At 43.2% G+C, this 26,985-nt stretch overlaps 1 protein-coding gene across 4 annotated transcripts in view; it reads right to left on the bottom strand.

Annotated features, from left to right (window-relative positions):
- LOC133124304 (drebrin-like) overlaps nt 1–20,501 on the bottom strand; it is a 39,664-nt gene extending 19,163 nt beyond the window's left edge. The window contains exon 1 of one of the 4 annotated variants that reach the window (XM_061235392.1): nt 20,195–20,501. In XM_061235392.1, the coding sequence (XP_061091376.1) occupies nt 20,195–20,277 (83 nt within the window). In that variant the 5' untranslated portion in view covers nt 20,278–20,501. The remainder of the gene's footprint in view (nt 1–20,194) is intronic. The other 3 variants (XM_061235391.1, XM_061235390.1, XM_061235389.1) reach the window with 3 other exon arrangements.
- Nucleotides 20,502–26,985: the final 6,484 nt, after the last annotated feature.

Raw genomic sequence — 26,985 nt, 5'->3', positions numbered from 1 at the left:
ATCCACCCCACGGTACAGTTATCAGATCCTGAGGGGAATTAGTTTGTATTTATTTGTTTCTTAGTTTGTTCAACTCTCCAGAAAATTGATAAATATTTACAATGCCTGCTGGAGGCTAAAACTGCTACCTGTCAGCATATTCTCTGTCCCCATAGCCTAGCACCGGTAAACACATTAGCCCTTCAGAAATTGCCTCCATATGTCAATGATACCCAGGATAGATGATAGCACTTATTACACCGAGTAGGGGGGTATCCAAATGCGTTTGCTCGTGTGTGTGTATTTGTGTGTGCATGTGTGTGTGCATGCCTGTGTGTGTACGTATTTGGGGGTGCGTGTACAGTATGTGTATGTGTGTGCGTGTGCGTATTTGTGTGTGTATGCATGCCTGTGTTTGTGTACGTGTTCGGGTCTGCGTGTGTACAGTATGTGTGTGTGTGTGTGTGTGTGTGTGTGTGTGTGTGTGTGTGCGTGTATGAGCATGTGTGTGATGAACAATGAGAAGCACCACACCGTTCCAGAATAAGAGGCAGCAGTAATAGCCACATGCGTGATAAAAGCTCTTCACACGTCAAACACAAAGAAAACTGCCGCAGCCATTTATAACCTCTCCTGTACAGGGTACGGCAGGTTGAGTTTTCTCAGCCCATTTCAGAGCGTGCCAGCGCTGCTGTATCACTTCATTTCTGCAGAGCCTTTTTTTCCCCACAGGGCATTCAGGGTGAAGCATTAAAAATCCACATTTCAAAACCATACTGAGACACTTAAACAGTTAACATAAAGAAACAGGAAAAATAGTAACAAACAGAACGAAGACTGGGAAGAGTTTGCTGTGAGATAAAGTTATATAGAACACAAAGGAGTAAAATTAGTACACTAAAAAGTACAAAGAATAAAAGTTGGGATATGTGCGTTACCTTCCATTGAGTCACCTGTAGGGGGCAGTGGAGGTCACCCAGATCATTATGCAACATCAATCCCTCTCCCACAGGACAGAGCCTTTGACAGCACATGCCTGACCAGGCCAATGAAGGAAGCTAACCTCAGCCTCCTGATGGTAGTCAGGTATTAGGGAACTGCAAATGTATTTCATGGATCGCAGGTTCAGATCCAGTGATGACACAACTGTTATTCTCGAGTAAGGTGGTTCGCCTGAATTGCTAAAATAAAATAACCAGGTATATGAATAGGTAGCATATAAACAATGTGGGCAAGCCTCTCTCAATAAGCTATAAAGCAAATAAAAAATATTAATACATTTCTGATTCATGCTACTCTTGTCCAAGACCAATATCAACACCCAGCTAAATAACTGCCACTTACTTAAATAAGCAACCATGGAAACAGCTACTGATGAGGGAGATAATCCTGCAAGGCGCAGCTTAAATTACATTTTAGGAATGACACCAGTCCAGAGACCATGTAAAAGCTGGAGAGGCACTACAAGTACTTGTTGAATAGATGACTCTTGGAATGAAGCACGCTTTCAAACATCAGAAAGAGAGAAACCCTTCACCGTTGATGGACGTTTTGAAGTGTGTACAAACAAATGACACTGGTTGCAATTCTTAAAAGAACAGACAACACGCTTTTTCAATAATGCAACATTAACTCCACTTACAAAAAGTCAAAGAACAAAAGGGTCAGACTTATTTATTGTATACATTTATGTATATGAAGAGCATACTTATCAACCATTGTCTTTCCTTTTAACCAGTACTTTCTGTCACAATCGTTCTCTGCTATGTATATCTGGGAAGACTTCAAGTGAAAAAAAAAAAAATTTAAAGACATAAAATAAAATTACAATAGAACCAAAAGAATGAATTAACAATAGAAATTAAGCTATATGGAATAACAGGAGCTCTGCCTGGCAGCAGCCAAGAATAATTAATCTCGGACATTGTGAGAAACTGCTCAGTCAGAGAGATTATTCGCAGATCATACTGGGTGCCACTTCTGAACTTATGTGTGCCAGAACCAGCTGGAATCCCGCACATTTTACATAATCAGAGGCGCCCCACCGTTTATCCTGCAGTAACAACACTCCGTACTGCACAGCGTAGAGGGCCATGACGCACCTCCCCAACGTGTCCCATCTGCTGTTATAACCATGCGCCACATATAAATATCAACAAAATAGACTGTAAAATGTATTTCAGTCATCCTAATGCCCAGAGCATGTGAGGCCGCAGCCCACTGAATGAACCAATACATTTAGTGTAATCCAGCACTAATTACACTGTTGTGTACACTGATATGTGTTCAACTGTGACATTATAATGTTTAAGTGCAGTTTAATTTACATTTTTGTTGCATTGGCAGTAGAGAATGCAGTTTCAGGCCAAAAAAGCTGCTTCCACTGCTGCTAATACAGTGGATATATTTTTTGTAGTGTTGAATTTTTAGTCAGTGGAAAGTTTATTATTACCATAAGTATTTTCTTTTTAAATCTCACAATCCACCTTAAAACCTCCCCTGACTCAAGGGTAGGTCCGGCCTCACAGTTTGGGATGAGCTGGTGTAGAGCTGCAATAAGCTCATCAAAGAGGTCACCCATCTGCTCTTGATGCCATGTCACAACCCAAAGCACTTTGAGGACCGCTCGAAATATGCTCATAAGATATTGAGTCACCTGCTGAATAAAATATGGTAGCTGGCATTTTGCTGCTAGACCTCCTCATCTAATTTACATTACCTGAGAAGAAGCTTGTGATTAAGGCTAAAATTAGTTTATATCAAAGTAATGTGCAACATTTCACCTGGAGCACGTTAGGTGTGATCATCCTTTCAAAGTCAACTTGGGCCAGATCTACTTTGAGCTATTGAGTTAAGAAACGGCAGACATCTGCAAAAATAGAAATTATGATATTATGCGAGTCAGTTTTCCTTTGTGCTTCAAAAGAATCCAATGTTTTTGAGCGCAAATGAGAGCGGAATGCGTGTTGGGGTCTGAGGAGAAGGTTATGGCGGATCTTTACGAGGTTTGCCTCCTCCTCCAGCTCCTCAGAAACAGAAGGAAGTGTGCAGACGGTGTGTTGGAGCGTGAGAGAGCAGAGCGGCTCGCGGAGACAGAATGTTCCGCGCCTTCCCTGGGTGTCAGGAGGGAGCAGGAGGTGAGAATCCTCACTGAACTCGGCACCAGATGCCCAGAGAAGCTCTGTCAGCCCGCCATGTAGCCTAGCGGGGCGCAAACCGGCACAGCGCAGACCTAGCGGGGCGCAAACCTGCTCCCTGATGGGGGCAGGAGATGATGGCGGTGAAAAGTAGACAAATTGAGGACAAATTGCAAGAAAATCCATCCTGGTATAAAAGGAGAGGTTTCCAATTACGCGACTATACATTGGGTTCTTGGTCATCCTTTGGAAAAAGCTGTTAGTCCTGTTCAAACACGGTCAGCATAAACTTTAAAGGATGGAATCAGCCAGGCATGAAAACACTGGCTTTGACTGCCAGGGCTAGTAGCAGAGTGTGTCTATTGACCGCTTTATTGATTGCTGTATTGAATGCCTGGTCGATGTGCATAACCTTTCAGTGCCATTGATTTTACTGAGGTCGCAGTCCGCCATGGTGAGGTCGCAGTCCGTGTGCAGAGACCACCATTTTAACGGTGACTACCGTATCTGCGGTAATCACAGCGGGCTTAGTGACTACCATATGTGCAGCGGTGACGGTGGGTCCAGTGTCTACTGCATACACAGCGATTAGGGCATTCTGTATGCGCGGAGATTACCGCACACACAGTGGTTACCACGCACTGTGGCCGTGACAGCAGGATTAGCGGTTAGCGTATGTGCAGTGATGACCATATGCGCGGTGTTGACAGCACGCACAGCGAAGAGCGTATGTGGCGTGATCACCGTATGCACAGAGATCTGCTCGAGGCATCCATTTTGTTCCCTTGCAGCTGGGAAACACCAGGCTTCGCATGCAGGGACGCCGCCGAATCAGACGCGGGCATGACGTACACGAACGTGTCTTCATTGTGAGGATCAATCGAAAATAAAACACCCACTGTTTCTTACGCTTCGCCGCACCGAGCCGCACACAGAGATGCAGAGAAGAGCGCTCAGTGGGAGAGTAAGATAAAGGTAAAATACAGACGAACAGACGAGGAAAACATTTACTCCTGCGTCTGAAAAATCACAGAAATGCTGCAGAGGGGATTTCTCTGACAAAAATTCGACTCACTCTGAGCACTCTGAGCCCAGACAATATATTCTAACTCCCATTCTAGAAGCACCTCACACCTGTGATTAAACACAAACACCGCACACCTGACAGATTGGACAAGTCTCCCTAAACCCACCCTTGAACCTTTACCTCCTAAAGCACAACCTTGCAGGTTTGGCTACTCAGTCAACCTACCCTGTATAAAAAACGGTTGATAATAAGATGTGCTGCTTCATGAACAGCGGGTAAACTCAGTGAATAGAATAATGGACTGCACTCCATTTTCGACAGCACCCTTCATCTCGTGATCTCAAACCACTTCGCAGTGAGGAGGGAAGCTCACCTCCCCCGCCACAAATGAATACCTTCTCTGGCGCTGTCATGATCATCTCGTGCACGGTTCTCACCCCGACATCAGAAGTCACTGGTGCGCACACATTCGAAGCGCTGAGACAAAATATTGATTTGCCCACGCTACAGACTGGACACAGATGCACTAGAATCCGATGCTGTGCTGCCGCGCCACAGATAGAAAACACAGATGCGCTGGAACAGAACTCCAAGCTGCCGCGCGACGGCTAGGTTGTTTATTGTCAGCTCAGTATGCTGAAGCATAATGCATGTCTACAAGAACGACTGATGCAATCTCCCACTTTTTCCTAATCTCATTCTTTATTGGATGGATTCATATCAGACTGTTTGGATAAACACGCTGCCTGTCCGGCATGCCTGGAGCGGGCTGATACAGGGCTGCCTCTTCAGCGTCTAAAAGGACAGCACTGTTGCAATTGAACAGGAGTGGTTTTCTCAACAAGATTTCTGCAATGGGCTCTTGACAAGGCTGATTCATTTCTGAATTCCCTGCAATTCCAACTCAATCACAGAAGGAGCCAGAGCCAGACTAGAAAACATGGCTGAAGAGTCATGCTAGGGAGCAATGCTAAAGAGCAACACGCTAATGAGCACGAAGCAGAAATGCTTCACTCCACTTAATGACTCATACATATGCTTTTCATTGGTGCCAGGAAAAGGCCCAGAAATGTTAGAAGCCAAAATACCAGGGAATTGTTGCTTTCTGTGTGTGTGTGTGTGTGTGTGTGTGTGAGTGTGTGCACATGCGTGCAAGCATGTGTGTGCGTGTGTAGGCACATGCAGGTGTCAGCATGCTTGTGAGCGTGTGCACATTTTTTGGGGGTGCTAATTCAGTTTACAACATTGAATCACTCACTGAATTTAAAATGCCCTGCACGACCATATTGCATAACTAAATGAGTAAAATAGTCCCACGTAATTCCACTGCTTGTGGATACACTAGGTTACTGTTGCCAGCATGTCTACCTAGAGGCCAGTTTGCACCAAGAAATCATGAGTCATACGTCAACGCAAAGTCACAGGTTGAAAGGTCAGGGGGGTAGATCTGTGAGGGAGCAGGCCACTGGAGGGATCCTGCTTACAGAGATAGCAAACAAACATCAGAACCAGTACACAGACACAACTGACAGACTCCAGAACGAGCACATAGACCCCAGAATCAGCTCACAGGCTCCAGAACAAGCACATGGAATCCACAATCCAATCATAGACTACAGAACCAGCACACAAACTCCAGAATCTGCTCACAGACTCCAGAACCAGCACACAGACTCCAGAATCAGACTCCATAGATTTACCTCCATAATGCACCATGATACCACAGACGGTAGGGCTGCAGCAGTCAGAAATAGACACACTAGACAAATTCACATTTTTTATGTACTGTGCTGCACTGTGCCATCAATGGACAAAATGATACTGAAATGAAATGAAAAGTACCACCACAGGCGGATTCCAAAAGCAGACCCTTAAGCTGGGTGTAACAGGGCACTGTGAAACGAGCACTGACCTACATTCAGAGCTGCGATTTAGCCTCCATTTCGCTCCGCGCTCAATCAGCGCTGCGCGTGCTCTTTTATACTGTGACAACCTGCGAATGCGCCGAGCTCGACTCAGAGGAGAGGCGGCGCGGGCGGCCCACAAGCGGGAGAGAGTCTTCGTCTATATTTAGGAGCTTCAGCAGCACTGTGGATGCAGAGGCTGCAACAGTAGGAGGATGTACCAGCGCTCCTACATATACACACATTTATGTACACTCACGGAGCACTTTATGAGGTACACCAGCTTGTAAATGCAAATATATAATCAGTCAAACATGTGGCAGCAACTAAACATGTGAAAGCATGCAGACATGGTCAAGGGGTTCAGTTGTTTTTCAGACCAAATATCAGAATAGGGAAGAAATGTGATCTAAGTGAATTTAACCGTGGAATGATTGCTGTTGCCAGACAATCAAAGGATTTCACACACAAGTCTCTAGAGTTTGCAGAGAATGGTGCGAAAAACTAAAAACACCCAGTGAGCAGCTGTTCTCCGGGCCAAAACGCCTTGTTAATGATAGAGGTCAGTGGAGAGGGGCCAGACTGGTCAAAGCTGACAGGAAGTTGACAGTAACGCAAATAACCACTCATTACAATAGTGCTACGCAGAAGAGCATCTCGGAACACACAACACATCAAACGTCTCAGTGGACAGGCTACAGCAGCAAAAGACCAATAAGTCTAAAAGATAAAACTAATAAATACCTAATAAAGTGCTCAATTAATGTATACGTGCATGATGACATAGAACAGGTTATTATTATCATTACACAGAGAACCCCCCCTGACACTGACCTCAAACATAGAATCTGTAAGTCTCAGATACAATCGGTAGCCAGACCATACACAGCTTTAAATGACAGCTGTGTGGCTGGGTTTATACGCATACCTTTACCAACCAAGGACTATCAAAAATACATGTGCAATTCGGTCACATAGATACACATAAATATTGGTTTCAAAATCAAGCAACCATACATAATTCAAAAGGTTGTAATTACATCTAATGTCAGCCAAAACACTTACAAACTCAATTACACAAAATGCACTATGATTACACATTAAGTATCATAGTATTTCAACAAAAATATCATAACAGCAAGATACGGTCTATGTGGACTTACAGAGGCACTATACTACTGCTGTCCTTGTTTATTATCATTAGAGAGAATCCCGCCAGGCTCATAACCTCACAGGACTGAGCGCCTGCCTCCCTGGAGTGAGGAAACCTCCCTTAACAGAGGGGGTGTGCAGCGTTAATAAACTAACAACCGGTTACGTCTCCTAATCGTGATCCAGTGTAGGATGGGCTCTGAACGGAGGCAGCAATACAGAGAGATATGAGAGAGAGAGAGAGAGAGAGAGAGAGAGAGAGAGAGAGAGAGACAGAGAGAGTAAGAGAGAGAGAGAGGGAGAGAGAGAGAGCATAATGAGGTTCATACAGATGCTGTCCTTCTAAACCCTCACCCATCAGATATACTCCCCCGGAAAAAATAGCTTTCTGCAAAGACAGGCTCCCAGAACGCTGTCATACAGAAGGCAACTTTCCCTCGATAACTTTCTCACTGCAAATAGTTTTTTTTAAAGTGCTGACATGCTATGAGCACGTTACTGAGCTTGCTAATATGGGGATAAATCAAATAGTAACACTATATGGTCAATACAATCTGAATTTAGGTATTATTATCAGAACAAGAATTTAGCATTTAGCTTTCATAATTTCAACCAGTAGACTATCTACCATCTTGCAAAGATATTTCATGCCTCTCAATTCAGCAGTGATTATATAATTACAGTTCCATGTAATCATGCGCATCAATGAAAATTAAAATAATTTTGGCATTTCAGAGTGCTGGCAGATTGGAGCGGTGTGCATAATGCCTGTGCACAAACTCAGTGTCAGAGACATGCAGAGGGCCCACATGTGGGCTGAAAAGAAAGAAAAAGAAAGAGAGAGAAAATAACAGAGAAAGAAAGTGAGAGAGAGACAGAGAGAGAGAGAGCGAGAGATCCAGATCTTGATTAATGCAGAATGGAGCATTGCAGAGGGAGAGGGCATTCAGAGAAAGTGCTTCAAGCCTAATTGGCACGGAGCTGTTCCCTGCATGAACAGCACAACCTCAGCTACTTTTCCACCATGTGGGAAGCCATGGGGTCATGAAGGGTCATAACACTGACTCATACTGGACTCTGGATAATCTGCTGAGACTCCACCTCCCTGTCAGTCACACAGTGCGAAGACTCCGCCCCCTCATGCTGAGACTCCACCCACTTCACTGTCATAGACTACTGAGACTCCACCCGCCAGTCACAGGCACACAGGGCCGAGACTCCACCCACTTCTCTGTCACACACTGCTGAGACTCCACCCGCCAGTCACACAGGGCCGAGACTCCACCCACTTCTCTGTCACACACTGCTGAAACTCCACCCCCCAGTCACAGACACACAAGACTCCACCCACTTCTCTGTCACACACTGCTGAAACTCCACCCCCCAGTCACAGACACACAAGACTCCACCCACTTCTCTGTCACATCCAGAAACATGTCGCTCCTCTCATTACGTGGCATTTCTTTTTGAAAAAAATGGACCTCTCCAGCCCATTAGTGCATCTGAAGCACTCTCCACACCAGCAGATTTTCTGCCACCCCCATGCCTATATTAAGCAAGCAGGGATATCTATAGTCCTACAGGACTATTAATCATGAGTCGTGCAAAAAAAAAAAAATGCTTTTATGCCTCTGCAATAATTAGTTACCATGGAAAAGATGAACTTTAGGTTTCAGAAGTCCAGAGGGAGGGGAGTGTGTTTTAAATATTCATCAGGACGGTGAGTGATAGAACTTGAGGGGAGTGTGGAAAATTTGCCAAGCTACAAGCGTGATTCAGTATAAAATAACTGCGGGGGTCGAGTACAAATTTACGCCACATAAAAAATAATTATCTGCCGGACAGTCTATCAAAACACATCAGGGAGACCTCCGAGGACAGTAGTGAATGCCAAAGCGTTATCCACAGTACCTAACACAACTCATGTCTTCTTCTCTCTTGGTCATCTCACTGCAGTAGTGACCTGGGACCTGCCCCTCTGGTGCTGCTGACTCTAAACAGCCAATTTTTACAGTGATAGTAAAAGATGGCATTCAGCCACCTCACTCAGTAGAGCGTTCAGCACTTACATGCCAACACAAAGGCACAGTAGAGCTGTGGGCAAACAGGCTGCAGTCTGGTAAATATCTGCAGGAATGCCAGACCCCCAATCCCCAAACCAGAAACAGGACCCTCTGCCAAATGCGATGTAGAACATCGACTCATGCAGACTTGAGGCCTTCTGGTTATAAGGCTGACATGAAGCCCACTCTAGCCCGCTGTGAGGACTCTGTATATTTACGGTACATGACAGTCATTTAGCAGACGCTCCAACCCAGAATACATTTCAGTGAGAAAGTACATCCACATGAGTTAAATTAATTATATAGGCCAGCCTAACAACCCTTTTAAATCAGAGACAGTGCATAAGCACCATCATTGAAACATTTATGTAGGTTAACTACACAAACATAGGATGAGGTTCTAGCCTTTCTAGGGCCTTAAATGGGATTTTGTTTGGGGATGGGAATAGGGGTGGGGCCAGCCTGAACAGGTGGGTCTTCAGGCTGTGCTGGAAGAGGGCCAGAGACTCTCCTGTCCTGACTACCATGGGAAGCTCATTTAACAGCATTTTAACAGCAGGTTTAGTGGCGGTATAGCCCAGAGATAGAGTGGTCTCACAGGGAAGGAAGATGTCCGCTGTCTCACAGAGGGGTAAAGCTGGCACACGGGCTGCGGTGGGTTGGGAGCAGGGCCGGGGAGCGCCCTGGCAGGGGAGCGAGGGGGAGAGGGAGGGGGGGGGGAGAGGGATTGTCTGTATCTGGGCAGGAGGAGCAGGAGTGTGATGTGATTACCCAGCTTGGCTCTGTGCTCTGTCTCCTCATTTTCTGTACTATATGCTTACCTCAGCAACCTACAGAACAGAACAGCTCCCCTGGCCACCCTTCCACACACAGGCTCTGGGTTTCTCAGACACACACACAAACACAAGTCACATTCCCTGACTTTTTCTATCACACACCTGCAGAAATAATCACCCATGTTTTGATAGACTGCTGGCCCTCACTGCTTTCCAGAGGTAAATGGGTCCACACACCCACACACACACATACACACGTACACAGAGATACACATCTTATTATTATCCACATTCCTGTAAGCTCTAAAGATTTTTCATTCTCCAAGTCCTGAAGTGACACTCACATGAGCAGCATTATAATATATTTCACAGCATAACAGTACTCTATGAACCAAATGCATGGTTACGTTGCTGTGATGTTGAAGCAGCGTTTTCTCACTGTTGTTTTCATACTAGGTCGACAAGGCATGGCAGACCAGCCAATCAGCATGCTGCTTTCAGATGACACCCGTTTGATTGGCCGGAGAAGTGCATACGTATGTGTTTCTGCAGACACATTCATCGCCCAGGATCTCAGTATTATTTCTGAAAGCTGTTGTGCTGGAAGAAATTTGGGTGGAGAAAATCCCTGTGAAAAAAAGAGTCATCTGAGAACACTAACTCTATAGTCCTGATGACATTAGGAAGCAGCTATAGAGGCATTCATGACCCGTGCTCACCAAATGACTGGTCCACAAAATCCCTTCACTGTCATATTTCACCAGTCCATCCCTGCTCCATGTCTAATGGGAGTAACACAGACCTGGCTTCTTTAAACCTCTGAAACAGATTTTCCACCAGTCCCTGATTTGCTCTCATACCAGAGCCATTCACGGACAAATTTGCAGGAAGGCTTCCAGACAGTTCTCCTCATGAGCAAACCATTGGTTCCTCTCTCCGGGAAAGCTAAGAGGCCACATATCACAAATAAGCTCAGCTTTCACATAAATCTGACAGTGGGGTGATTATACTGCGAATGTAGGCCTGACACAGAACTTGGCAGTAGGGACATTTCCTGAATGTGTTTGAGTTCACAGAGACGTGGGCTTACATTACATTCATCAATCAGGTGCTCTTAACCTGGACAGCTAACAATGTGCGAGCATATGTAAGGGTGTCCACACAATGTAATATGATATGGACCAGGGTAACAGCACTCCTAGAACAGAGACTGTATGCTACATAAGTACCAAACTTATGTATGGCAGCATATCTATGTTGTTTTACGTTTTCCCAAGGTTGAATAAAGGCTGAATATAGTGAATCTTTTTGTTTCAGTTCAGGCAAAAAATGAATTGCATACATCCATAAATGTTCATGTACATACAGTCAGGTCCATAAATATTGGGACATCAACACAATTCTCCTCTTTTTGGCTCTATACACCACCACAATGGATTTGAAATGAAATGAATAAGATATGCTTTAACTGCAGACGTTCAGCTTTAATTTGAGGGTATTTACATCCAAATCAGGTGAACGGTGTAGGAATTACAACAGTTTCTAATGGGACAACTGGCTGCTCAGCTGTTCCATGGCCAGGTGTGTGTTATTCCCTCATTATTTCATTTACAAGGAGCAGATAAAAGGTCTAGAGTTCATTTCAAGTGTGTTATTTGCATTTGGAATCTGTTGCTGTCAACTCTCAATATGAGATCCAAAGAGCTGTCATTATCAGTGAAGCAAGCCATCATTAGGCTGAAAAATCAAAACAAACCCATCAGAGAGATAGCAAAAACATTAGGTGTGGCCAAATCAACTGTTTGGAACATTCTTAAAAAGAAAGAACGCACCGGTGAGCTCAGCAACACCAAAAGACCCGGAAGACCACAGAAAACAACTGTGGTGGATGACAGAAGAATTATTTCCCTGGTGAAGAAAAACCCCTTCACAACAGTTGGCCAGATCAAGAACACTCTCCAGGAGGTAGGTGTATGTGTGTCAAAGTCAACAATCAAGAGAAGACTTCACCAGAGTGAATACAGAGGGTTCACCACAAGATGTAAACCATTGGTGAGCCTCAAAAACAGGAAGACCAGATTCGAGTTTGCCAAACAACATCTAACATCTGTGTGTGCTTGTGGGTGTAAGTGTGTGTGAGGGTGTGTGTGCGTGTGGGTGTAAGTGTGTGTGAGGGTGTGTGTGTGCGTGTGGGTGTGAGTGTGTGTGAGGGTGTGTGTGCATGCGTGTGTGTGTGAGTGTGTGTGAGGGTGTGTGTGTGTGTGCGTGTGTGTGTGCGTGTGGGTGTAAGTGTGTGTGAGGGTGTGTGTGGACACAGACACATTTACCTCCGGAAAGCAGTTAGGGCCGGTAGAAAATTCCATTGTGAAGAGTCATGCAGACAGAGGCACAGACTCTCTCCAACATTCCCTTATATGCAGAAGGCTAGAGCTGTGTGCACAGGGACACATGACCACAAATTTCTCCACTACCGCTGTGTGGAGTGTGAGTCCCCATAGGATCTGCAGCACTACAGAGTTATACGCTCATTGACTATAGCTGGACTTGTACCCAGATAAAGCAGGTAAATCATCACTCTCAGCTGATTGAGTGTTAGAGCACTTCTAATTTACATGAGTTATTTGCTTAATTGATGCAGTTATCCAGAGCTGCGAACAAGGCTTACATTATGACAGGGTGTCCATTTATACGGCCAGGCGTTTACTGAATCAATTCAGCTTAAGTACACTGTTCAGGGGCAAAATGGCAGCGGCTCGCCTGGGATTTGAGCCTGAAACCCCGGAGATAGGATCGCGGCTCCTTAATCACTGTACTAAGCCGGACTGCCGTACTAAGCCCGGGCAGTGAAAAGGCAGAGAGCTGAGGGGGGGGGGGACCGAGGGCTGAGCGGCCGCTGAACTGAAGAGCTCCTTCCTGATCCTGCTTAATGCTGACAAAGCAGCTGTCCTCCGCTGCCCACGCACCTGCTTCAGCGCGGCCTTCACAAATCTCCATCGCATCTCTAACAGGTTCGAGTGTGGGTAATAGCATCCTTTGAAGGAGATGAATGCAGGCACAAAAGGGGAAGGGAAAACGGAGTTATATTTAAACAAGCAGTCTGTAGTGGAGCGTGTGCGTGTGTGTGTGTGTGTGTGTGTGTGTGTGTGTATATCATGTCTCTGTGAGTAGGTGTGAGTCAGTGCGTGCATATCATATCTGTGTGTGTATGAGCATGTATGTTTTTGCGGGTGTGTGTGTGTATATCATGTCTGTGTATGTGCACGTGTGTGTGTGTCTGTGCGTGTGTGTATGTGCATGTATATGTGTGCATGTGTGCGTGTGTGTGTGTGTGTATGCGAGTGTTTGTCTGCAGGTCTTGCTACACCGATATCTCTATGACGGTGCCAGTCTCTCCATACCAGCACTGGTCTCCCTATACTGGTGCAGGCCTCTCTATATGGGTGTCTCCACACGACTGCCAGACTATGTAAGCACCGGACTCTATACACAGCTGCTGGTTTCTCTGTGTGAGTGTCAGTACCTCTACATTTCGGTATATGCAGGCAGTGGTCTCTGTGACTACGTCCTACGACTACTGTTAGCTACGTCCTCCCTTCCTGAGGGGGGCTGTGGGCCGGGCCCGACGCCAGCACAGCAGGCTGCGTCTGGTCTCCATGGAAACCCACAGGAAACGGCAGCGAGGGGGACACCGGGCTTATACAACGCGCACCAGCCCGGAGATCTCAGATATAAAGCAGAGCCAAAAGAGGGGCCTCAGAAGTGCCTGCTTTCATCACAACCATGCGCAGTCAGGCAAGCAAAAGCGGGTTTGAAGAAAGCGGTTTTCAGAAATGAAAAAGAATCCAGAGATAGATATTACTCTATTTCTAGGTCAGTAGAGTGAGTTTTTTTCACTGGTCCAGCTTTTGAGCTTCGCACATGGTCCGCACCATTTCAGCATACATTTATTGTATAATTCCGATGATGAATCATGGCGTTTACTCACTAACTGTGTGTACATGCCCTGCAGTGCGTCCCAGCTATTATATGGAGTGTGAAATGGGAAACCTGTAGAAGGTTACTCATCAACATGTCCACAACCATTAGCTGTGACACGCTGAGGCCTTTCATTTACTATAAGAGTCCCTCCAACCCCCCCCCCCCCCCCCACAGACATGCACACATACCTATGCATACAGACACACACAGACATGCACACACACACTTCTGAGCATGATATGAGATGAGTCATCAAATGAAATTGGACCGAGATATGGTTTTAAACAGGTGATTTAACCAATAAACAAATTATATTCTGTCTAGTGGCCGCGTGACTACGGCTTGTCATTATTATTATTATGTGCCAGTTGTGTGATTAACCACTGTCTTTCTCCTGGATGATTCATTATCTTCAGATTCCTCATCTTCACATGCGTGTACAGTAGGCTGCATATGATAAACAATACAGATAATAATCTATATGTTATGTTAAAAAATACAGTATATACTTTTATTTCAATACATTTCTTCTCATGTTTCAATGTTTTTTATGAAGTAATCAAATTTTTCTGAAAACCTAAATGAACTATATTGTGTCATTCCATCACTTCCTGTTTCACTAGCACTAAAATGAGGTAACAATGATGCAATATCCCATCATCCATCAGCATGGTAAAAGCCAAAGAACAATCAATTCAGAAGAGGTAATAGGTAATAGGTCACAAGCCTGGTAATAGGTACAAAATATACATAAATGGTTGAACATACCACGTAGCACTGTAAGGGCAATAACATCTGTAATGGTTGCAGATGTAATTGGTTTGCAATGAGATTGGTTGCATCTTGGGGTCATCAAGTTGTGAACCATAAAATGGCTCCTCCATACAAACAACCTCTTTGGTAGGGTAGCAGGAAGATAGCCCGTACTGAGACAATAAACAAAACCAAGCATCTGGAGTTTGCCCAACATCATTGGAATTAAGAATTATGAGAGTGCTATGGTCTGATGAGACAATATTGAATGTTATGGCCACACATAACATTGATATGCTTGGTTAAAAAAGTGGAACGCATACAAGGAGAGACATCTCATTACTACTGTCCGATTATGGAGTTAGGTAATTCATGTTTTTTGCAGATATTTTGCTGTCAGTGGTCCAGTGGCATAATGAATTCAACAAAATTACCAGGAAATTTGGGCAGACTGAAATCCCATCAAAAACCTGTCGTCTGATCTGAAGAGCGGGGGAGGGGGAGGGGGGTTAAGCGCAAACCCAAGGATATAAATTATTCTGAATGGTTCTGCATGGAGGAATGGCCAAAAATCCTTCCAAATATGTTCTCTAACCTTATCACAAATTATAGAAATGGCTGTCATTTTGCCATGGGTGTTTGCACAAAGTATTAAATCAGGGGTGGCAATAATTGCTAAACCTGTTTTTTGAGGAAATATATTCTTTTCTATTTGAATGATGTAAGCCTTTGGTTGATTCCATTGAATCATTAATAAAGCACAGTACTCCACACATGTTAATTAGCTAACAGTATTTTTACACATATTTATCAAGGGTGCCTATAATCTTGGATCTCACTGTGTATGGATAGAGATCCCATCACAGCCAGCTATGAGAGGCCAATTTATTTTAGGCATTTAGCAGATGCATTTGTCCCCGACCTGGGTCAAATGCATAATTGTTTTGGATTCAAATACTTGTCTATGCTTTACTTGGCTTGTCTGATGTATTGGAACCATTCAAATACTCTCAAGTGCAAACTCTGCCTTCTGGTCCTTCTGGTCTTATTCAATTGGACCAAGCATGATCAGTTGAGCACAGAAAAGTATATAAAAGACATATTTGACCCAGGACTGATTTGTCCAGAGCGATTTACATACAACCCATTTGTACAGCTTGGTATTTTCTGGAGCAGTTCAAGAGTACAACACCAGGGCCCCGGCAGGCAATCAAACCTATAACTATGAGGAACAAGTTCCCCCACTACTATGCTACACAGGCTATACTGTCTGCACAAAGTGTGCAGCTTTGGATAAAGGCCCTATATAAATGACAACCATTTTGTGTGGAACATATCGAACTGCGTTTAACCTACAGTAAGATATTGCATCCCTCATAGCCTGGAATTCAGCTGCATTCTACATTTTATTAGTTTGCATTACTGTTCAACATAAACCTCAGGCAAAAGGTATGCCAGTAGGCTTAAGCAAATTCCTCTGAATTTGAACTAATTCAGCCTGGAAGACTCTCGGTAAGGGAATTCTTCAGTAAAAGTGTCTTTATAATTAAGACGGAGATAATAAAGTTAATTAAGTTCTATGAGCCAGTCAATGCTCTGCACATACAGCTTTGTCAGACCTGGCACAGCTCTTGCTGCTGACTGGCTCTGGAAGTGTATCTGGGGAAGGGGCCAGAGCTGAGTAGCTACTGATTGGCTCATTACAAACTGTGGTAGACCAATAGAAGACATTGTAAGGATTGGTCCAACACTCCCACACACCTAAGCACACTCTACATGGCTACTGTACATAAATACTTAGAGGTTTGACGTGTTGTGTGTTCAGAGATGCTCTTCTGCATACCACTGTTGTAATGTGTGGTTATTTGCGTTATTGTCACCTTCCTGTCAGCTTCGACCAGTCTGGCCATTCTCCTTTGACCTCTCTCATTAACAACGTGTTTCTGCCCACAAAACTGCTGCTCACTGGATGTTTTTTGTTTTTCGCAAACTCTAGTAACTGTTGTGCATCAAAATCCCAAGAGATCAGCAGTTTCTGAGATACTCAATCCACCCTGTCTAGCACCAACGATCAGTTTCAACAATTAATTAGATCATGTTTCTTCCCTATTCTGACATTTGGTTTGAAAAACGGACCTTTTGACCACGTCTACATGCTTTTATGCATTTAGATTGCCACATGATTGGCTGGTTTTGTCATTGCATTAACAAGCTGGTGCACAGGTCTACCTAATAAAGTGACCACTGAGTGTACACACTCACCAATACTCCAACAATCTCACACAAACACACACACAAATTCCGACACACCTACAGTACATACATACACCTCCACACCCATCCGTACACCAGCATGGCTGTTCAAGCACTCTCCCACCCACACATCCACTTATACAATCTATACTAAACTACACATTTGCACAACATCAGCATCGCCGTCAGTCAAGTGCCGTTTGGGAATGGACGGAGACAGAGATATGGTCATTACTGTACCAATCCATCCTGTCATGCTACACTCCACCGCATCCATTACCACCATTAACATCCCATTAACGGCTGCAGGAGAGAGGAGCCGAGCGCCAGTGCTCTCTGAACCCAAAGCCTGTTTTCTGGGAATCAGATACACTCAGCAGCCATCGTGCAGCTCTCCTTGCCAGAAGAACAGAGAGAAACCGATTACTTTTTTTAAAAAACGCTTCACGACACACAATTTTAGGCTTTTTTTAGCATCATAATCCACAAATGAAACAAACACAGTGAATGTGAGCCAGGCTGCATGTTCCAAGAACATTCACAGAAGGCATAGGTAGCCAAGCGTTTATGAATGCATATGTTGGCCAGTGCAGTCATATTAATGGCATAGTTCTATGTGTGTGTGTGCGTGTGTGTGTGTGTGTGTGTGTGTGTGGTTTAACACAGAATAGCGCTGAAATGGTGAGAACCCTCTTCTCTGTGGAACGAACGGCTCGGAAGCTAGATGTCGGTAATTCTGCTCCTGCCTGAAAGTCTATCGACCCAAAACTGTCTCAAAAACAGCTGCACTCAAGGGAGGGCAACCTTTTCCTGCAGAGAGACACAGCACAGTACACCGCTAAGCAGCACAATGCAGCACACTCATACAAACAGGTATGTAAGAGACTGCGATATAGAATGAGGTGTCACGGATGCCAGCGCCGATACGAGAACAGCAATTGGAGTATCAAGGAAATGGGGCCTCGTTTGAAGAAATAGAAGAAATAGATAGAAAGAACAGCGCAGCACAGGAGTCTTTGATGGAGGATGATTCCACAACATGTCATCCCATCCCACCAGCTGCTCTGGGTGTTTCCCCCGAAAGCCCCCAAGTCTGTGTGTCTATCTCCGGGGGGCTGGCGTACCCTCCCACACACTCCCCCCCACTCCCACACCAAGGATATTAAGGTTCCGCCTTACATAAAAACAAACCTAGAAGGCAGGAAGACCCTTCCTTACATGGCTTTATTTGGCCAAAAACAGAAGAATTTCTGAAAATTCAGAAATGTTAATGAGGGAAGAACACATCTCATGTAGCATCTATGAAGAACAGGTTGCGCTAAATATGACTTCAGTTTTAACACTGCAGATTTATCAGCCTGAAAAGATAAATAAAGATAATCAATGTGTTACATTTTCATACATGGTGTTTATGACACCTCAGTGGCGGATTGCAGCTTACACTGGGTCTCTGAAGTAAAGCGGAATGGTGGTTCCTCGATCTCCGCCATTCTAAACCACACATGCAGAGAAAAAAGGAGAGATAATGACCAAATATGCTCCTGTGCGCATAGAGGAGAGAGGGAGAGTGTAACCAAATCTGTTCCACTGTGGACAAATGGGAGCGAGAATAATCTAACTAAATCTGTCCCATTGTGCCGAAACAGAATGCGGAGTGAGTAATTTAATGAGACCTGATTCACTTTGCAGAAGCAGGAGAGAAGGTGCATAGTCTAACCAAATCTGTTCCACTTTGTGCAAACTGGGGAGTGCGAGAGAGAGAGAGAGAGAGAGAGAGAGAGAGAGAGAGAGAGAGAGAGAGAGACCTGACTAAATCTGTTCCACTGTGCAGAAACAGAACACAAAGAGAATAATCTAATGAGATCTGATTCACTGCGCAGAAGCAGGAGAGAGGTCGAGTGCGTAATTGAACTAAATCGGTTCCACTGTGAGCAAACGGAACAGTGAGAGTGTAAGCAGATCTGTGCCATAGCTACCTGGGGCGTAATCTAACGTAATCTAACCAAAACAGTTCTATTGTGTACAATGTGAAGCTTGGTCAAGCCATCATTTTGCAGGCAGTCAATGTGCCAGTTAATTCATTCAAACAGATAGCCTTTATAAGACCACAACTGCAATCAGTGTCCACATCCCTATCGGAAATGCTAATTTAGCTCAGAGTCCACACATCTGGATGCCTATGAATAAGTATATCAGAATGGGAAGTGCATTTGGATGATGAAGCATTACTGAGGCCAGAAACACTCTTTATAGATTAATAGGGTCAGACAGACATTTTGTGAGGTACGGGTATCATGCCTTCAAATAAAAAAAAATGGGGCGGACAATAACTTGTTTTAAAAAGTCACTGCTTTGCCTACTGATGTACAGTGCCGAAAATATGAAAGACTACTGGATCCAGGCGCCGAATTTGCACGTTGTTAACGGGTACAAGATTTGCGTCAGAGCAAATTGGGTACGCGGACACGATGCGACACGAAAGGGGGCGAGTGTAAGGAAGGACCAGCAGTCTTTGAGAGAGAGCCGTCAATTTTCGTCTTACCCACCTCTATACTGAGAAGAGTTGGCCCTCGAGCTAACTGCCACAGCGCTATTCTTAGCTGCCTGTGAAAATGACATGTTTGTTTCTTATTGTCAGAATCACTTGTTGGAGCAAAATACCTATAACTTTGCAAAATAATATATTTTAAAGTATTATTAAAATAACTATTATTTATCATAATAATTATTAGCAAAATTAAGCTGAAGCGATATATCATTTCTAGTGTCATGTAATGGCAATTATATATAACAACGACAATGGAAAATATTAAATATCTGATCAGTTATTTCATAACTTTCAGACAAAAGTTAATGTACATGTTTTCTAAATAATATTTTATTTGTTTCTATTTTCACTTCACTGCACGATAACTGCAATGCAATTAGAAGCGTAAATGAGGAATTAGGCTATATTGTATTGAATTAGGCTGCATTGTATGTCAAAACGGTCCAGCCATTGATAGTAAATAATTACGCACGTGCGTGTTTGAATTACAGTAATTGTCTGTGTTCTGCACCTCGAATGCGTGCACGTGCCAGAAAGTATGTTTCTGCATCTGAATCGCAATGCCCGCTGGTGCCCCTATCCCAATGATCTGTGACAGCAAAACCCAATGAGCAGTTTACTCACCAATCTGTGGACGATGTTTCGTCGATAACATCCTGGTACGCTGTCAGAATCGCCAGTCTGTTCTTACTGAGGTTCAGAGCCATCCTGGTGCAATCATCCAGACCTGTACGACACCGTGATGGAGCGGCAGAGAGAGTGAGACTGCAGGAGATGCCGAGTTGAAATGGGACAGATACAGGCTGAAACAAAGACACGGAGCTTCACCGCGATACCCCTGCCAACTGCGCGGTCCTAGTGCCGATGGCGAATCCGCAGCGAGGAACGACGACAAGATCCTAAAACGCCACAACGAGATACAACGCTCAGGGTTGACGTCATTATGAAGAAATCCCCTGGACCAAAAGCGCCATTAAGTGCAACGCTCGCGCATTCTCTATAAACACACTGCTAATATCGTTAGACTGATTTGATTGTTTATTGAGCACAGCAGACTATTCATTGAATCTAGACTCCTCAATTTGATAACAACCCACATGCTTTCTAATTTTGGCAATGATGCCTTTGTGAACTTCAGACATAGCCTATCTGGTTGCACTACATATTCTACTTAATTTTCTAAGTCCTTGTGAATCTTGCAATCTCAATCAATAACAAGCATTTGGAAATATTCCAGTGTCAGTGTAAGAATGTAGGCTACCTTTAATTAATTTCAACCACGTTCTCACAGATTCCCTGGAATATGGAATATGTTCTCACAGATTTCCTGGAATATATTTTATGTGTTTTCCGCTTTCATTTGTCTGTAAGGTATTGCATAGCAGTTAAAAGGGTGACTAATATTGAATGACAGAATGTAAAACATGTCTGATGGTGTATGATAAATTTATGATGATGTTTATCAATGCTCTTTGAGGGTGAAGTCCAACCCAGCGTATAACCGCAGCATGGCACAGCTCATTACAGCACGACGGGAAGACTCACAGCAGTGGCTCGTCCCTGTGGAGAGCTATGTGTTGGAGGAACTGTCAGTCTCCTCTTTGAGGCTGAAGGCACTATAATTAGAGAGAATTCACAGGCAAAACGCCACAAGGCACCCTGCTGCCTGCAGACAGTTTACCAAGCATGACCCAGACCAGTTCACACGCACACTACACACATCACCATTTGCAAACATGCTAACCCCAGTGCTTTAAATCAAATTGAGCATGCACCAGGGCTAGCTTTGGTCAGGGGTCCAGCAGGAGAGCTTTTCCCAGGGAGAGAGGGTGTAAACAGTGGGACTGTGCTATCATTGGGCAGGAGCATCTCCTCTGTTAGAATCATTGGCTGCAGTCTCTCTGCAGAAGAAGTGTGCTTCTCTAATGAATTGTCTGAGGAGCATTTCAGCTGGGAAGCTGCAGTGTGAAAAATAGCAGTAGTCCATACGTTCCTGAGCTCACTTCAGTGGTAAGTGTAGTAATGGTTCAGTAAACAGTGTGTAGTAGCTTAATCGACCTGTTGTGTATGTTCTACTGACCTTGATATGCACTTCTTTGTATGGTGTTTTAGATAAAAGCGTCTGCTGAATAAAATGTCATGTAATGGAATTAGGCTCAGAGGTTGGGGGCTTGTTTCCAAGTGGGGCACTGCTGTTGTACTCTTGAGAAAAGTACCTAACCTGAATTGCTTCAGGAACATATCTAACTGTGTAAATGCTAGATACGTGATTGTTTTGGATTAAAATACATTTCTGTGCTCAATTGATCTTGTCTGGTGTATTGGAACTTATGACATACTCTCAAAATGTGAAAATTCTTGGTTGGCACAATTACACCAGGCAAGATCAATCGAGCACAGAAAAGTATTTGAAACTAGTTCTGCCTCCTGGTTGAAGAATTGCTTATGCTAATTAGAAAATCCAGGTGATCGGAACGAAACGCTGGTCTGGAACTTTCCTATCTGAACCTGGAGTTTCCGCATCTGAAAAGAAGCAATTGATCGGTAGAAGCTGAGTGAGAGGAGACAGCAGGGGGCAGAGCAGTATGCTGCAGTGAAGCGTATCCCTCAAGCACAAATCAAAGCTCTTTTCTCTCAGGAAACAGTGAGCAGCACACCTGTTCAACCTGCGGGGGTCCCTCACTGGCTGGGCAGATGCATGAGAGGAGGAGAGGGGACAAGTTCATCCGACAGCTCATCCATAACGCTTGACAAAACTCTCTTTTATCCACCACATTACTGTGTAAATGCATCTCTGAACACATTCATGTTTCCACCGGGGAAAATGATATACCACGCATACTTGATATACATTTTCATTGTACTTCAAGTATTCTTAAATGTAAAATAGTATACTTCAAACATACGTCGGTATACTATTTCTTTTTACATTGGTTAGTTTGAAGACAAATTATTGGAATGGATGGATAGACACTGAAAATGAAACACATTTGATTGTATTAAGTGTTCAAACAAAAGCAGATACACACAAACACCCCCCACCACACACACACATGCACACACACACACACACACACACACCCACATACACACACACAAACAGAAAACATCCACTACATAGGCACACAAACACATAGCTGTAAAGCATGCAGGAACGTACATACACACACGCACGCACACACACACACACATAAGAAATGACGCATACATATGTACTTAGAGTGGGCCAGATGGTCAGTGATGGATCACTTTCATATTGTTTGTTCCCTGTGAACAAGGATGAGAAACCCTGTGCCTCTGTTCTCCACACAAAAGCACACAACTGCTTAACAGCAGAACATTGACATCATTCCTTGTCTCAGTCTATATTAATCTGAAGGCACCATGGGCAATGAAGGCAATCCCTGCTGTAAAATTCAACTATACCAACTTGATCATCTTGAAAATTGGTGGGATTGGTGAGCTGCTCAACCAGCTAGTGCTGGTAGCTTGTCTGAGCAGGTAACTGTTTGAAAACATAGCTTGAGCTGATCAAACCATGTCAAGCTGGGAGCTGGTCAGAACTAGCTAAAGCTGTTTCAAAACCTAGCTTGAGCTGCTATTTTCAGCAGGGATAGCAAACATAACAACTGATTGTAATCACTTTAGTAAAAGGGTTCCTTTTCTGTAAAATCCCATCAACCCCAAGAGAGTTAATACAGCTTACCTCCAATCTGCCATTTTCTGCCTACTGTGAAGAAAAGTCAGAGATAATTATATCAGAGGTATAAAATGTAGCCCAGGGAAGCTCTCTGACCCCAAAAATAATTTCATGCCGCAACCTAGTGGTGGTAACTGGTGACTACATCTGACGGCATCCAGCTTTTCTCATCATCAGACAGAAAAGACAATAAAACAGCATAGTATAGAGAGCAATGTATATGTTTATGCTATGCTACGGTAATATACATCACCAACTAAAACTCACAATTAATAGCATTTTTGCATAAATCAAATACAAACATGATTTATATTCACAGTGTTAATACAAATAGTGCCTTAAATAGTGATAGTTCAATTACAAATAAGCAGTGTTCCTTCCAACTGTTTATGTAACCAAGGTTATAGTTATTACAGTTATCAACTTCAGTAAATAAAGGGTTATAATGCAAAGACTTAAAGAAAGGAACCATGACCACCTCAGAAATACTTCAGGGTCAAAGAGATAATCAGAGATAATCAAAGATAAATCTAAAATAAAGTCCATATTCACAAAATGCAAAATACATAGCTTCCTGGTATGGCAAAGTTCTCCTGGCTTAAATAATGTAATATCTATGTTCCACAAATATCACTAATATTATATGCAGGAATAAAAGTCACTTTTTGCTACTGAAAAGCAATTAAGGCAATGTGAATTCACTCACTGTGGTTTGAACAATAAAATTTCACATTGGCAGGATAGTAGTGCAGTCATGCTCATAATGACATAATAGTGGTTATTGCTAACACTTCCTCTGCAATCAATAAGTCTGGTCTGTATTTAACTTACTCTGTTGGATCTCCATACTGCTCATTTCTTTTTCAGTTATCAAGGATTAACATGTGTTATTGTACTGTGCTGTAATTAATGCATGCATCGTTGTTGTGTAAAAATTGAGGGAAACAGCTGGTGAAGGTTTACCATTTGGTGTGGTAATGTGTGGGTGTATGATAGACCATTCCACTGACAACACCATATCCTCATCCCAGATCGTAATTTTGGCATGACATGTTGGAAAGTTCTAGAAACAGATTGGTTTCAATGTTAATTGCAAACTGACTGCTGTCCTTGGCTTCAAGTATTGATATGTTTCCTTTCATTTGCAACGAGATCATAGTGCACACAATGTATGCCTTATTTCCAAAATTGTTCTGCTCTTCCTTCTTGTTCTCCTCCAAAAGCAACCTATTAATGAAGTTCACCACATTGCATAGTACTTTGCTGAACAGTTTATTAATTCCCAACATTCCATTTGCTCAGATATTAAAATATGAAGAAGGATTATTAATGTCTAATGAATGCTGGCTGTATGAATAAAGGGTGCATGGGGAATTGATTACTGCTTCCAGCGTTTGTACTTTCCAGTGCTGTTTCACTAGCACAGGGCAGCATGCGGTGAGAGAATTATTCCAGCAGGTGGCGAACATCTTCTTCTTATGCTGTATCGCTTACCTGGGGCACGTTCAATTGGAAAATGTTTTGCTACATTTTGCTACGGTTTCCAGGTTGATATGTTTTGCGACAGCCTTTGTGGTATGTTTGCTCCCGTTTGGTTTGTGTGTCGGGGGTATAGCCCGAATCAAGTATAATGTATGCCTATGCTTTAAAGCCCAGAGAACGCACAGAATGGCCTTCTCAGACGCCATAGCAGCAAACTGTACCTACGTCAGTCAGGTTTGCAGCAGAATGTTCAACCGTTTTAATAAGGTTACACTTTGCTTTGTCTGGGCTAAACGTGACCCTGATTAACACTGGAAAAAAATAATAAATCATATTGCTAAATCACATGTCACTTAGAAGTCACTTTTTTTTTCTTCTTCTTTTTTTTTACATAATACAATTGTCTTTGTTTCAGCATAGTATAATATGGTTCTTGAGATTAAGAAACTTGTGTCTAGAGACTTGCATTGTCTTTTTTTCTGCAGCCCAAATATGGAGCCTGAAATGTGGTTAAAATCTACTGGATGCAAGAAAGTGCTTTGCCAAGTGCTTTGCCAAGAGTTTAATTGTCATAGTTCAACAAAGCCACCTAACCTTTTAACCTTGGTATGCTATTATTTTAAATCATTGGGTTAAAGCAGTATGTCTGTATTTACTCCACTGAAAGGCAATTAACTTTAAGTGGGGAATCTGCATGTCACGGTTCATTTAAACAAGAGAGAGAAAACATAATGAGTTTGGCACAAATCAAGTGACTGTTACAACAATGGAAGATGCAAAGGAATAGGATCCACCATCTATGTTGTCCAGGCAGTCTAAAACGCTTAAATGTGTATAATGACTCCTTAATAGGGATCTCATGAGGAGGCCATATCACTATCTATCAGGAGGATTGAATTACACTGTAAAACTTTAAAACTGAGCAAAAAAAATGACTGGCCTTATTAATATGATGACATGGTAAATACAAAAAAAAACTAACCCTTTAACTTAATCTGTGTTGATAATACTATTCCTGTGGCAGAAACTTAATACAGCTCACAAGCAAACTTTTTTCAGTTTATTTAGGCTAATTTGAGCAATATGGCTTTTGATTACATGAAAGTATCTTTTATAAAATTATATTGATTGCGATTTTTTGAAAATGGAATATATTTTAAATGTAATGACAGTAGATGGTAATTTGTGTTTTTTATTTTCCCCCTCATAACTAAACCATCCTCAACATGATGTGTTATGCCTGCAAATTAAAATCATGGAGATTACAGGGATTCATTCTGATTACAAGGGTATTGATGAAGACAAGCAACAGAACAGCCACAATGTTATAAACAGCGCCATCCCCATGGAAACATCACAGCCAGACATCTCCGAGGGCATATGAGACCAGTTTGTTTGTTTTCTTTTGTTGGAGATTTCTTCTGTGAACATTTGCATGCAATTTAGTAAGGTGCCAACTGCCATGTTCTGGTGAAGCTACATCAGTCTGGGGTTGCAAAATGAATGCAGGAGTTTTCCACGTGAAGCTGAACATCCCCAACAATGAAAGTCCTATTGCAGAGCTTTGCTGTTGTCAAGTCCGCTGTGTGCCAGGAAACACTTAAAGCCACAGGAATTCTGTTTTCTTTGTTTTCTCTCATTATCATGCTTTGCGATCTGATAGAAACACGCTTCTAGTCTAGCACCCTTGCATTGCTGCTGCTAGTCCCAACGGAAGCTGCTTTTTAAAAAGCACAACGTGCAGAGAATCAATGGAACGGTGGAGGAAGTTAAGCGTTTTTTTCATGGTGTTCCGCATCATGAACATTGTAGTATTGTCCTTCTGTCCTTTGGAGGTGCACACACATCCGTGAGATGTGCACACAAAAAATAAAACGGACAATGACAAAATAATCTAAATTTAAAATTCTGTTGCTGTTTGGTAGAGAACAAATTAACGCTCGCGTACACGCACAACACAGTCACGCTTGCCTTATTCTAATTGAGGAGTTGTTACAGTTGGCCAAGACTCCAGGTCTGAGAATCGCATTGTGATTAGCTTGTGAAGATGTCACCCGCTGTAAAAGATACTCTAAAAGCTCTTATCTTAAGAGAGGGAGGCATGTGTCTCCCATTCAGCCTTTTCATGTGGATGATTGGATTGGAATTTCAGGCCAAGTTGATTAAATTAGATAGTTTACAGAGGGTGGGGCTATGGGCGGGTAGAGTATGTTTATATATAAAGTAGGGGATT

The sequence above is a fragment of the Conger conger genome, chromosome 3, assembly GCF_963514075.1.
Source record: "Conger conger chromosome 3, fConCon1.1, whole genome shotgun sequence".
NCBI classification, from domain to species: Eukaryota; Metazoa; Chordata; class Actinopteri; order Anguilliformes; family Congridae; genus Conger; species Conger conger.
This window is presented reverse-complemented; position numbering and strand designations above follow the sequence as displayed.